The 12,910-nt window shown below is 44.8% G+C and overlaps 1 protein-coding gene across 2 annotated transcripts in view; it reads left to right on the forward strand.

Annotated features, from left to right (window-relative positions):
• Nucleotides 1-12,910, forward strand: part of LOC120914116 (multidrug and toxin extrusion protein 1-like) — an 80,732-nt gene that overhangs the window by 44,145 nt on the left and 23,677 nt on the right. For both annotated transcript variants that reach the window (XM_040324604.1, XM_040324605.1), the window contains 3 exons: nucleotides 4,176-4,243; nucleotides 6,808-6,916; nucleotides 9,332-9,407. In XM_040324604.1, coding sequence (XP_040180538.1) covers nucleotides 4,176-4,243; nucleotides 6,808-6,916; nucleotides 9,332-9,407 — 253 coding nt within the window. The remainder of the gene's footprint in view (nucleotides 1-4,175; nucleotides 4,244-6,807; nucleotides 6,917-9,331; nucleotides 9,408-12,910) is intronic.

Consider the following 12,910-nt stretch of genomic DNA (forward strand, 5'->3'; position numbering starts at 1 on the left):
GTTCTGCGTCCCTTATTTGTTTATCCTCCTGTAGCTCTGCGTCTCTTATTTGTTTATCCTTCTGTAGTTCTGCGTCCCTTATTTGTTTAGCCTTCTGTAGCTCCGCGTCTCTTATTTCTTTAGCCTCCTTCGCTAACAGGTCCATCACTTTCAGTACCACATCTGGCGTTGGGTTCGGGCCGAACCACGCTAGCTTCTCTCTCATTAGCTTGTTGGCTGGCGATTCCTCCTCCTGAATCACTGGTGTCTCCATCTCTTGTACTGCTGGCGTTGCTGCAATCCCGTCCTCCTGGTCTAGCTCCATTGATTCTGCTATGATGACCCGCTTGGTTTTGTTGCTAGCAATCCTTCCACGAACTTCCAGTAGTTCTTCCAGTGTCTGCTTGGAATCCGGGTGTGAAGGGGAATAGAAGGGAAAAATCCCACTGCTACCAACCAATTGTGACGGTATCGGTATGATATCCCCGTCAACGTTCCCTTCTTCCCATAACGAAAATCACCCCAATATTCCACGAGGAGGGATATCCCTGGAATCGCCCAGAAAGCCACACATGAGACCAGCTTACTGCTTGAACAACACAGACTTTAATGTTATAACACACAGCTTATATGTCATTTCCAAAACTGTTACAATGACAAATCTCCGCCCCCCTCACACTGGGGCTTCCATACAGATGAGTAGGTAGACACGACGGGGCCGATGCTGAAACACATTTTCTTTAGACAATGACATCAATGACGCTGAGCACTAGCTGTACTGAATACATCAACCAGACCGCTCGACCCCGCATATAGAGAGATAATTACCACAATGAAGCAATCAGAATAATTAACACAAGCCACTTAAACCCAGCTCTCCTTCACACAACACAATAGATCAATTAACCTTTAGAAATAGTGAGGGGGACATTAGCACATCAATAACCTGGCTAGCAGGGAGCAGTAAACTGAGACATATAGGCAAATGTATCACACAGTCTATGCCAGAAATGATCATTTAAGGGGTTATTGGCCTACTTTTATTAAAGAAAGTTCAAACAAGGTTCCAGAAAACATAATCCATAGGTGTCTTCACCATTAACCCAAAGATTAAATATGCAGCCTCCTGGCTCACTTTAGAAAAGGAATAGTTATACAGCCTCCTGGCTTACACATACCATGCTGCTCAAGCCTTTCACTTCAGACCCTTGTCTGTCCCCTACAGACCATTTGCTTGCCAAGCCTGTCAACATCGATAGTAGCCCCTTGCTGCCCTAACCCTCAGGCTTGGGTTAGGCTTTCCCAGTACGCACATACACTCTCTGGCTTCTCCCTCGCACACCTAGACTCCTCGGGTGGGTGGATCCCTGAACCATGGTCAAGTCACTGCTAATAGCCCAGCTCACACCTGACCAATCGGTGTGCTGATGGTTCACAAAATCGAGACCCAAGACTGAAGATTTCCCTTCCACAAGATCGCTAAGAAATCTCTGGGCTCCAGGTCCCAAAACTGCTTTTTCTAAACCATGAGGAAAATGAAATTCCAGTTTCCTACTAATTAAACAAACCCCCTGGAGCCTGTCAACCTGTCTGGTTGAGAATCTCTGGTTAACATCACCTCGGTGGAGCATCGCTCTGCCACACCATGTAAAGTAGCCAACATTAGGCAGTTTGGTGGCTTCCAACCACATTTGGCTTCCAATCAGTTTTCTAGTTTTCAGCAGACAGACAATTCAAACAAGGAGTGGAAATAAATAAAAAACTCAATTTCACTTGAAAGGGCATTTTCATTTAAATCACATCATGCTTTCTGTTTTTTTTTTATTTTTTATCAATAGCAGTTTTATTTAGAGATTTTTAATACATGTATACATGCAAGACCATCCTCATAAGCAACAATTAGTGGAGTGGCCATTAACATATTTGACAATATCCAGAGCTCTGTCTGACCAACTATGTGTCCTCTCACGAGGGAGCGAATAGTTCGTACTGAGCATAAGCTACATAAACCAGTTGAGTGCATGGAACGAAATAAACATTTCAGTGCAACAGTGTACTAATGAACAATCTTGAGTCACTAGTGGGCTCACGGGAAGAGAAAAGAATAAGAAGAGAAAGGAAACAGCAAAAAAAGAGGGAGGAGAGAGAAGAAAGGCAGGGAAGAAGGGGGAAAGGGAATGGGATGGGAAGTCATCAGTGTGGTTCGACTACCCGGTCAGGATGTCTCTTCCCGACGATGCCACAGCTCCCAGACCTTGTCGTGGGCCTCCAGTCTGTCCTGTATTCTGGCTGTCATCTTCTTCATTAGTTCCACATCCTTTATCCTGGCACATAGGGCCTCAGGGGGGAGGGGTGGAGCGCTTCCAGTGTAAAGCCACCAGACAGCGCGCCGCTGTGAGGATATGCTGCCGGGTCAATTTCTTGTAGGGTGCTGGGATTTTCAGTGGAGGTAATCCTAATAAGTAAAATTTCGGAGTCAGGGGGATCGTCCTGTCTAGAAGCCGGCCCAATAACTGCTGGACCGAGTTCCAAAAAGGGACGATCAGTGGGCAGCTCCAGTAGACATGGATAAGAGTTCCCTTGTCCTGCTGACAACGCCAGCAGCTGTCTGAGGTAGTCGGGTATATGGCGTGGAGAACGTCAGGTGTCATGTACCAGAAGTAAAGGATTTTATAAGCGTTCTCCTTATATAAAGTGCAGATCAAACTTTTTGCTGCTTGAGACCAGATCACCTGCCATTGTTCCACGGAGATCTCCTCGCCTAGGGCCTTTTCCCACTTAGTCATATACGCGTGTTTGCCCACAGTATCTACGGGCCGAGAGTTCAATATTTTATATATGTTAGAAATTAAGCCCCTCTGTGCTGAGCCCGCCAATATCAGCCTTTCGAAAGGCGTTGGGGGGGGGGGGGGGGGGGGAATTGCAGGTTTGGAGCGATTGTCAGAGCATAGTGGCGTATCTGGAGATATCCATACTCTTGGCGAGGTAAATCGTACTTGGCCTGTAGATCCGCAAATGTGCGCATTTTGCAAGTCAGGGGATCCACTAGGTTCCCAAAGTGGAAGAGATTCCTCGTTGTCCACGGAGAGGACATTCTGTGGGTGAGGCTATCCGGGACTTTAGGGTTGCAGGCAAAAGAGGTCAGGAGGGAGCTATCGGAGGACAACTAATGCTGGCGTATCAGTTCGCGCCACATGCGTCTGAGCTGGGTCATAGGGCCCAACATGCGGTAGGGATATGCTTTCTGTTTTATTGCTTGACACCCATCAACATTTGTGCTTGTAAGCTGATCGGAAGCAACAATAATGTCCTGTGCGGCCAGCAAAGTCTTACTTTTCAGAATCCCAACTGTATGTTGTAGTTTGATTTGTGACTACACACATTGCAGGAGAGCTCACTAGAGAGGCTGAGAGAACCAGGACAAAGGTAAAAGCAACCAGTCAGTTGACCTCTTCAATGCTCAGGCACTTTCGCCCACAAGCTGACAACTCTCTGTCCCTGTCTCCAACTTGTTCTCCTGTGTTGTCACCCTGTTATATAGATGTACAATGGGTACTAAAAGTTTGCCAGTACAACACACATTACATACATTTTCTACTGTTGTCACCATCAGGAAACCCACCCTGGGAAATGCTGTACAGCCATAGCTGTAATGTATGCATGTAGATGGGAAATGGCCTGAAAGAGCTCACAGGAGAACAGCTGCACTGAGACGTAATAAAAGATGAAAAAGTTCATGTTTAGGTGGTAGTCTAGTATTTTAAAGTGAGAGTAAACCCTCCTATCTTTTCAGCCAAGGATGCACCCATCTTGGCCTCTCTTTGATCTTCAACTTCCATGATGCTGCACATATGATCAGTTTTGACACCAGCCATTGGATGGTTCAACAGTTTGATCGAGAGCACCACCAATGTGACTGTTGCATTCCTGGCACGTGTTGGGAATGTAACTGTTTTTTGAAACTGTTAAATTGATGGGTTTACGTCAGATTTAAGTGCACTGCTCTATTTTCCACTGTGATGCTATCACAACTGCTTAAGAATCACAGGTTCAGAAGAAAATGTCCCTTGATTGTTTTTTTCAATCAAATGTATTTTTTTGGTCATGCAGTCCTATCTTAGCTGGGTGGGCAGTCATGTGATCTATAGTGTAATGTGCACACTGCAGTAACACTGATGTTCTGTGCCCCCCTATAGGGATACTCGGTGTGGTGGACCTCGGTGCCCAGTCTATTGTCTATCAAATGGCGAATATCGTCTTCATGGTAACAATCTAGTAAGGGATGTTGCAGATCTGTCAAGACCTTATTGTGCAGATTTCTGTTTTCTTGTGGTTGGGTAATTTATCTTTTGATAGAACCTCAGCAATTTTTTTTAGTAAGAATTGGGCTAATTTATTTTTTAATTGTCTATAAGTAAAGGATTATAAGCTCTTCCACATTTTGTATGCTCCCATATACTCTATCAGAATGTAAGATTTTTCATCTTCTGTATCTTCCCTTTTACCCTGTTAGATTATTACCATGTCCTGCATCCATACCCTACTACTATAGATTGTAAGTGCTCCCACCTTCTGTATCCTTCCTTATACCCTAATAGATTGTAAGCTTTTTAACCTTTTGTATGTTTCGTTATACACCATTAGGGTAATTAAATATTTCACCTTCTGTACCCTACTCTAATTAATTGTTAGCTCTTGCACCTTCTGTAATGCCCCTTATTACCCTAATAGATTTTAACCACTTCCCGCCCGGTCAATAGTATATTGACGTCCGGGAAGTGGTTGTGTTATCCTGACTGGACGTCTAATGACGCCTGGCAGGATAAAATGCCGGCCCGCGAGGCGATCGATGATGCGGGTGTCAGTCTGACACCCTGCAACTCCATCCTCAGTAAAGAGCCTCCGGCAGAGGCTCTTTACCACGTGATCAGCCGTGTCCAATCACGGCTGATCACGATGTAAACTGGAAGAGCCGTTGATCGGCTCTTCCTCACTCGCGTCTGACAGACGCGAGTAGACCCGATTGGCGGCTGTCCTGACAGGGGGGTTTTGCGCTGATTGTTTATCAGCGCAGCCGCCCCTCGGATGCCAACACTGGACCACCAGGGAAGCCGCCAGGACCCAATAAAACAATAATAGGCAACAATAAAAAATCAATAAAAAAAATTACCACAATAGATGCCAACATGGGCACTGACTGAAGTGATGCCCAGCAATGCCATAAGTGCCACCCCTCAGTGTCCATCAGTGCCACCCCTTAGTGTCCATCAGTGCCACCCCTCAGTGTCCATCAGTGCCACCTCTCAGTGCCCATCCATGCCCAGTGCCCACCTATCGGTGCCCATCTGTGCCACCCATAAGTACCCATCAGTGCTGCCTATGAGTGAAAATCAGTGCCGCCTATGAGTGGCCATCAGTGCCGCATACCAGCGCCGCCTCATCGGTGCCCATTAGTGCCGCCTCATCGGTGTCCATCAGTGCCGCCTCATCGGTGCCCATCAGTGTCACCTCATCGGTGCCCATCAGTGCCCCCTCATCGGTGCCCATCAGTGCTGCCATATCAGTGCCCGTAATTGAAGAAGAAAACTTACTTATTTACAAAAAAATTAACAGAAACAAATAAAAACGTAATTTTTTTCAAAATTTTCGGTCTTTTTTTAGTTGTTGCACAAAAAATAAAAATCGCAGAGGTGATCAAATACCACCAAAAGAAAGCTCTATTTGTGGGAACAAAATTATAAAAAAATTGTTTTGGTACAGTGTAGCATGACCGCGCAATTGTCATTCAAAGTGTGACAGCGCTGAAAGCTGAAAATTGGCTTGGGCAGGACGGTGCGTAAGTGCCTGGTATGGAAGTGGTTAAGCTCTTTGACCTTCTATATTTTCCTTTATACTCTAAATATTGTAAGCTCTCACCATTTATGTAACATTCCTTATACCTTAATAAATTGTAAGCTTTTGGACCTTCTATATCGTTCCATGAATTCAAATAGATTGTAACCGCTTCTGTATCTTTATATCCTATTAGATTGTATGTTTTTGAGGCTTTTGCATGCTCTTATATTCTAATAGTCAGATCTTCCACCTTCTGTATCCTCCCTTATGCCCCATAACATTATAAGCCCTTCATCATCTGTATCCTACCTTGTACCCTATGATTATAAGCTTTTCCACTATAAGTACCTTTCTTTATACCCTAATAACTATATATTTATATTTATACATACATGTTAAGTTTCTATATCTCCCAATTATAGCCTAAAAATATATGTTTCTAATATTTATCCTAATACACATATATTTATAATCATTTATAATACTTAATAAGTTCTTCCACCTTCCGAATCCTCCCTTATAGCCTAAAAGATTGTAAGTTATTCCACCTTTTATATCCTTACTTTAGTTCTGGTCACAATTTAATTTGATCTACCTTTTAGTTTTGGTTAATTAGAAAGACAGGTTAGTAACTCAAAAATTATTAAAGACTTTGAATTACCATTACAGCCAGGCAACCAGCACTTCCATTTGTCTCTAAGGCCCTTTTCACACTGGTGCGGGAGCCGTGGTGGCGGTAGAGCGCCATTTAAAAATAGTGGCGATATACCATCGGATTTGCCGTGGGATTCGGCCGCTAGCAGGGCGGTGTTAACCCCCGCTAGCGGCCGATAAAGGGTTAATACCGCCCCCAATGCGCCTCGGTTTCCCATTGTTTTAAGAAGCGGTAAAGGAGCGGTATGCATACCGCTCCTCTCACCGCTCCAAAGATGCTGCTGACAGGAGATTTTTTGTCCTAGTAAAGATGTAACCATAGGTTCTTCCACCCTGCAGGTGCCAGTGGGATACAGTATTGCAACCAGTGTTCGCATAGGTCACTCCCTGGGGGCTGGAGACATAGTACAAGCAAAGAAATCCATGGTTGTTGCTTTGTTAATGGCAGGTAAGAAAAATAATTTGTCAATCATTTGAAATAAATGGTACACAGGGCTTCTGTGTTCTGTAAGTTGCTTTTTTACCTTGAAAAATAGCAAGAAGTGTGAGTTGTAGAGTATGTTGAAAATTGGTTTTCAGGCGGTCATACACATTGAATACAGTAGACAAGAGTAAAATGAGTTGAGGGCATACCCATTAAATGTGTAACATAGTTTCTGGGTAGGAATTACACCTTGAACAGGTGTCAGGGAAAATGGCATGCAGCTAAGGGATATTGATGCCACCTGGTAAGAATTGTAATGCTCTTTTACTATATAAATGGCTAGCCATGGAGAACGTATGTATCGGAATAAAGCAGAGAGAATATTAACCGACAGACTCCACCCCTATTCCATCTCCCATTCAGCTATGTAATAAGGAGAGCCAGGGGGGCGTGCAGGATAGCAGGGGGGTTTAGGGTGTACAGACTGGATGGAGAGTTCTTCCTGTATTAGGGTTTATGTAGGGAGGATCTCTGTGGTGCAAAGATTGGTAGAAATCTTAGTTTGCAAATAAGTGAGCCCATGACTGGGGGAATGGGCAGAGTCTTCCAAAAGAGAGGCCAGGGGGTGTAAGTCTGGGACAGGAGTGGTCGGGAGAGACACTTCATTTATTTTAATAATGTTACACCTGCTTCAGTCTCTGAAAGTTGGCTGGGCGCTACATATAATAATAATAATAATAAGACACATATCACCATGCTTTATAAATGTGTGTTTTTTTTTCTTTAATTAGTGGTAAGGCTGTGGTAAGACTTCGTAAATTGTCCCTTATGCCACGTACACACAATCGGATTTTCCGTCAGAAAAACCTTGAATGGTTTTTCCGACGGAATTCCGCTCAAGCTTGGCTTGCATAAACACGGTCACACAAAAGTTCTCTTAACTTTCGTTCGTCAAGAACGCGGTGACTTACAACACTATGACGAGCCGAAAATGAAGTTCAATGCTTCCGAGCATGCATCAAGTTGTTTCCGAGCATGCCCCGGAATTTTGTGCGTTGGAATTGCTACAGACGGTCGGATTTTCTGATAGGAATTTTTTTGCGTCGGAAAATTTGAGAACCAGCTCTCAATCTTTTGTTGGCGGAAATTCCGACAGCAAAAGTCCAATGGAGCATACACACGGTCTGAATTTCCGTTCAAAAGCTCGCATCGGACTTGCTGTCGGAATTTCCCATCGTGTGTACGGGGTATAAGTTTCAGATAGAGTGGAAAAGGATTATAACGTTTGTGAGGTTTTAATTGCTATTTTCTTTTGTCTATGTTAGAGGGACTTCTGCTTACGTCATGTTCTGTCCAGCACCCTTTAAAGACAAATTTATTTGTTTAAATCTGAAATAGTTTATTTCTTCTGTACCTGCGATGGCCGAAAAAGTTAAAGCTAAACTATGGGGAAAGAAAAATGGGGCTGCCCATGCACTGCAAAGGGTTAAATGCTATTTAGATCTAGTGGGCCACAACCCCGATCGATAACCGATCCTCTGCTCTGGCAGACTCCCTCCAGGCTGTTGGACCAGGCTCTGCAGCCTTCTTCCCTCTGCACTTTGGCAGTCACAGGTCCTTTGACCTCATCAAATCCAGATGTGAGGGCACAGGGGGACCACTGCTGGAGAATAGGAAAGTAGAAAAGAGCCCTGGCTGCCAGGAAAGGGGGGGCTCGGAAGCCTTCTTCAATGGAGCTTTTTTACTTTTTCCCTGGAGATAAACCTTAATGCCGCGTACACACGGTCGTTTTTCGGCATGAAAAAAATGACGTTTTTAAAAACGTCATTTAAAATCATCGTGTGGGGGCTTCACATCGTTTTTAGGCTTCTAAAAAACTACAACATTTTTTTTTCTAACGTGCTGCATTTTTTAATGTCGTTTTTAAAATGTCATTTTTCGGGTTGTAAAAAATGATCGTGTGTGGGCAAAAAAAAACGTTTTTAACCCGCGCATGCTCAGAAGCAAGTTATGAGACAGGAGCGCTCGTTCTGGTAAAACTACCAATCATAATGGAGTAAGCACATTCATCACGCTGTAACAGACAGAAAAGTGCGAATCGTCTTTTACTAACAAGGAATCCGCTAAAGCAGCCCAAAGGCGATTAGAACTTCCCCTTCAGAGTGCCGTCGTACGTGTTGTACGTCACCGCGCTTTTTTCACCATTTTTTAAAAACAATGGTGTGTGGGCAACATTGTTTTTAATGATGAAGTTGGAAAAACGTTTTTTGGACATGCTGAAAAATTTCGTTTTTTTTCATGCCAAAAAACGACCGTGTGTACGCCGCATCAGGGTTGAATAGTTGTCAATTGCAGAAAGGCATATAGAGAAATAAAATATTACAAGTTTTAAGCCTTTCCCACTCTAATAAAAATGTGTTTCGTTTTGTCCTTCTGCAGAGGGCTGTGCGTTGACTTGCTGCATTCTACTCATCAGCCTAAAGGATGTCATCGCCTATGTTTACACCACAGATCCGTAAGTAATATTATGGTGTATCTTCCTTTAGTATTTACCTCTTTTCTGTAATTCATTCCCATTTGTTACCCCAGGGTAGCTCACAGACTGCCCACACCTATAACTGGCCTCCACAGCACATGGAAAGGCGATACACATCAAACAAAACCAAGTAAAATTCCCAGCTGAACTTACAGACCAGCCTGCAACCAACCCAATTCTCCTGTCTCACAGTCTGCGTTTAATAACAGGGGTTTAGTTTGCACCCATTTGCACATACATGCGTAAGCTACAGAGCCTCTTCATGCACCCCAGTATCCAGTAAATAGATCACTGAATAGTCTATAACAGATAAGGTCAGGAAAGTATCTTGTATTTGTCTGTTAAACAATTTTCAGTCTTGATTAGTGTATTTCCTACAAATTTCATCAAGCAGTGTGTTTACAAAAGACCACTTGAAGACAATAAGACGATTGGATAGTATAAGATATGTGTCTATTTACTGTAAACTATACTGGTATACACAGTAAGTCAAACAAAACCATCAAATTCCCAGCTAAAATTCCCTGCTTAAGGAAAGGAAGGGGAGAGCTTTTGGCCGGGAAAACCTGCCATGTGTATGCTTCTTCGCAGTTTTCCCGACAGGAAAACTGCCGGGAATCTCAGCGGGAAAATAGAGAACCTGCTCTCTATTTTCCCGCCGGGATTCCCGGCGGTCTTAAACCCGGCAGTTTTCCTATGGGGAAACACTGCGAGGGAGCATACACACGACCGAGATTCCCGGCCAAAGCTCTCCCCGCAGTTTTCCCGACGGGAAACCCAGCCGTACACGGGGGGGGGGGGAACTTACCGAGCAGGTTCTCGGGTTTCCTGTCAGGATTCCCGGCTGACTTTATACCGATGGGCATCCCGGGCCGTGTGTACAGGGCTTTAGTCAAACAAAACTATAGAAAATTCCCAGCTAAACTCACCAACCAGCCTAAGACCCCTTTCACACTGAGCAGGTGCTATATATTTTAAAATATCGCCTGCAATCTGCCCTCAAACAGCTGCACCATGATCTCCAGTGTGAAAGTCAGAGGGCTTTCACACTGGAGCAGTGAAGGAGCGATATGTTTATCGCTCCTTCACCGCTGCTGCCCATTGAAATCAATGGGACAGTGCGGCTATACCGCTTGCAATGCACTGCTGCGCATTTTGGGCGTTTTTCACCCTTTCTCGGTCACTAGCGGGGGGTAAAACCGCCCCGCCAGTGGCCGAAATGCGCCGCAAATCCGCCTATAGTGACGGCGGTAAAAATAGCAGAGTTTTACCGCCGCCGCTATGAGCGGCTAAGTGTGAAAGGGGTCTAAAACCAACCCAATTATCCTGTCTAACAGTTTACATTAAAGAGGAGGTCCCACTTAAAAAAAAAAAAATTCAAATCCAGCAGCTACAAATACAACAGCTGCTGACTTTTAATAAATGGACACTTACCTGTCCAGGGTTTGCGGGATGTCGGCAGCCGGAGCCAAGCAATCGCTCGGCTCTCTGCTGCCGCCATCCTCGGTAAGGGAATCAGGAAATGAAGCGTTGCGGCTTCACTTCCCGGTTCCTTACTACGCATGCACGAGCCGTGCTGCGCTTCTTCACTGGTCCCTGATGTGTTCTAGAATACAGCGGGGGTACAGAGTAGGCGCCGGAAGTGGCATAGATCAACGAGGTGATCTATGCCAGGAAGTGGGAGCAAATACCTTTTTGGGTGAAACTCCACTTTAAAAACAGGGGTTTAGTTAGCAACCATTTGAAAATACATGTGCAAGCTGCAGAGCCACTTCACGGCACCCCAGTATTATCTGCAGTCCTAACTGTATACATTTTAGGACGCCTCCACAGTGGAAGCACATGCATAATAATAGATAGATAAAGGGAAGCCTGGATGGAGTCCACCCCTCTTTAAAGATAACTAAAAAGAATTACAGCGCTCGCAAATAAGTAAATAAAATGCAGACAATAAATATAACAATTCATAAACAATTATTGAATGTCCTAAAAAATGATAATGAATGATGTGCTACAATATGAAAGTGCAGTCGTGCTCCAAAACTCAAGGTACGCCACACTCCCTCCTGTGTCCCCACTCACCGGATGGAATGGACCCCTATCTTTTCAGTCTGGGGGTCGTTCAGGCTTTGAGATGTTGGCCAGGGATGGCTGAGTCACATCAGTGTACCAAGAAGATCTCCAGTATTTATAACCATCAAATGTGGATCATGGTGCCCAAAATAATGAAAAGAAAAGGCACCTTTTTTGTGCGGATTTGGTGCGCTTTGAGCCATACAAATGCATAGAATGCATTAAAGTGGTTGTAAAGCCTTTTTACCTTAATGCATTCATTACGGCAAAAAATGTTTAGGTGTCAGCATCCCCCCCAACCCCCCCCCCCCCCCCAGTGCTGATAAGCAAAGCCAGTGATGAGAGGAGGGAGCTGTGTCAATGGACGTGGCAGTGGGGCTCCGGTGCACGCATGAGTTTCCATGGGGGCACTGGACAAAGAGGAGGGGCCAGGAGCGCCGGCGGGGGACCCAAAAAGAGGAGGTTTGCGGGCACTCTGTGAAATTCCATTGCACAGAGCAGGCAAGTATGGACATATTTGTTGTTTTACAAAAAAAAAAAAATGTTACAATCACTTTAAGGTAAAAAAAAAAACCTTAAAGGGGGTTGTAAAGCTTCGTGTTTTTTCACCTTAATGCATCCTATGCATTAAGGTGAAAAATCACCTTGCACTCTCCTGCCCCCCCGAGCCCCCGTTTTACTTACCTGAGCCCCGAATCTCCGTTGGTGCGATCCCGCTATGCTTTCCCCTAGCTCTTCTGGGCTCTTCATTGGATGATTGATAGCAGCGCAGCCATTGGCTCCCGCTGCTGTCAATCAAATCGATGACAGGGCGTGCGGGGGGCAGGCCGAGTGATACAGTCTGCAGCTATGGCCGCCAACTGTATCACATGGGAGCTCGCCCGCAAGCTAACCCCCTTGGGGGAGCGCTTCCCAGAGGAGGGTTAGCTCTTGCGGGGAGGAGCCGAGACAGCAAGAGGGACCCCAGAAGACGAGGATCGGGGCCACTCTGTGCAAAACAAACTGCACAGCGGAGGTAAGTATGGTATCTTTGTTATTTTAAAAAAAAGTCAGATGGACTTTTTCCATCGGAAATTCCGACCGTGTGTATGCCCATCTGAGTTTTTCCATCGGATATTCCGATGAATTCCATCAGAGTTTACATAGAGAACATGTTCTCTTTTCCTCCGATGGAATTCCAATGTGAATTTGGTCTGACAAAGGTCCGATCGTGTGTACAGGGCATAAGGCTTTAGAACCACTTATCCTAGAGTCCTTGCTCACATTTGAAATTCTTGGTTCCTGGCTGTCACGTGTTTGGAACAAGTAAGCAGATGAGTAAAGCCAAAGTAAGAAGTGTCAGGAACTTAAAGCGGATGTGCCATGGGGAAAAAATATTAAAAGCCAGCAGCTACAAATACTGCAGCTGC

This window comes from Rana temporaria, chromosome 9 (assembly GCF_905171775.1).
Source record: "Rana temporaria chromosome 9, aRanTem1.1, whole genome shotgun sequence".
Classification (NCBI taxonomy): domain Eukaryota; kingdom Metazoa; phylum Chordata; class Amphibia; order Anura; family Ranidae; genus Rana; species Rana temporaria.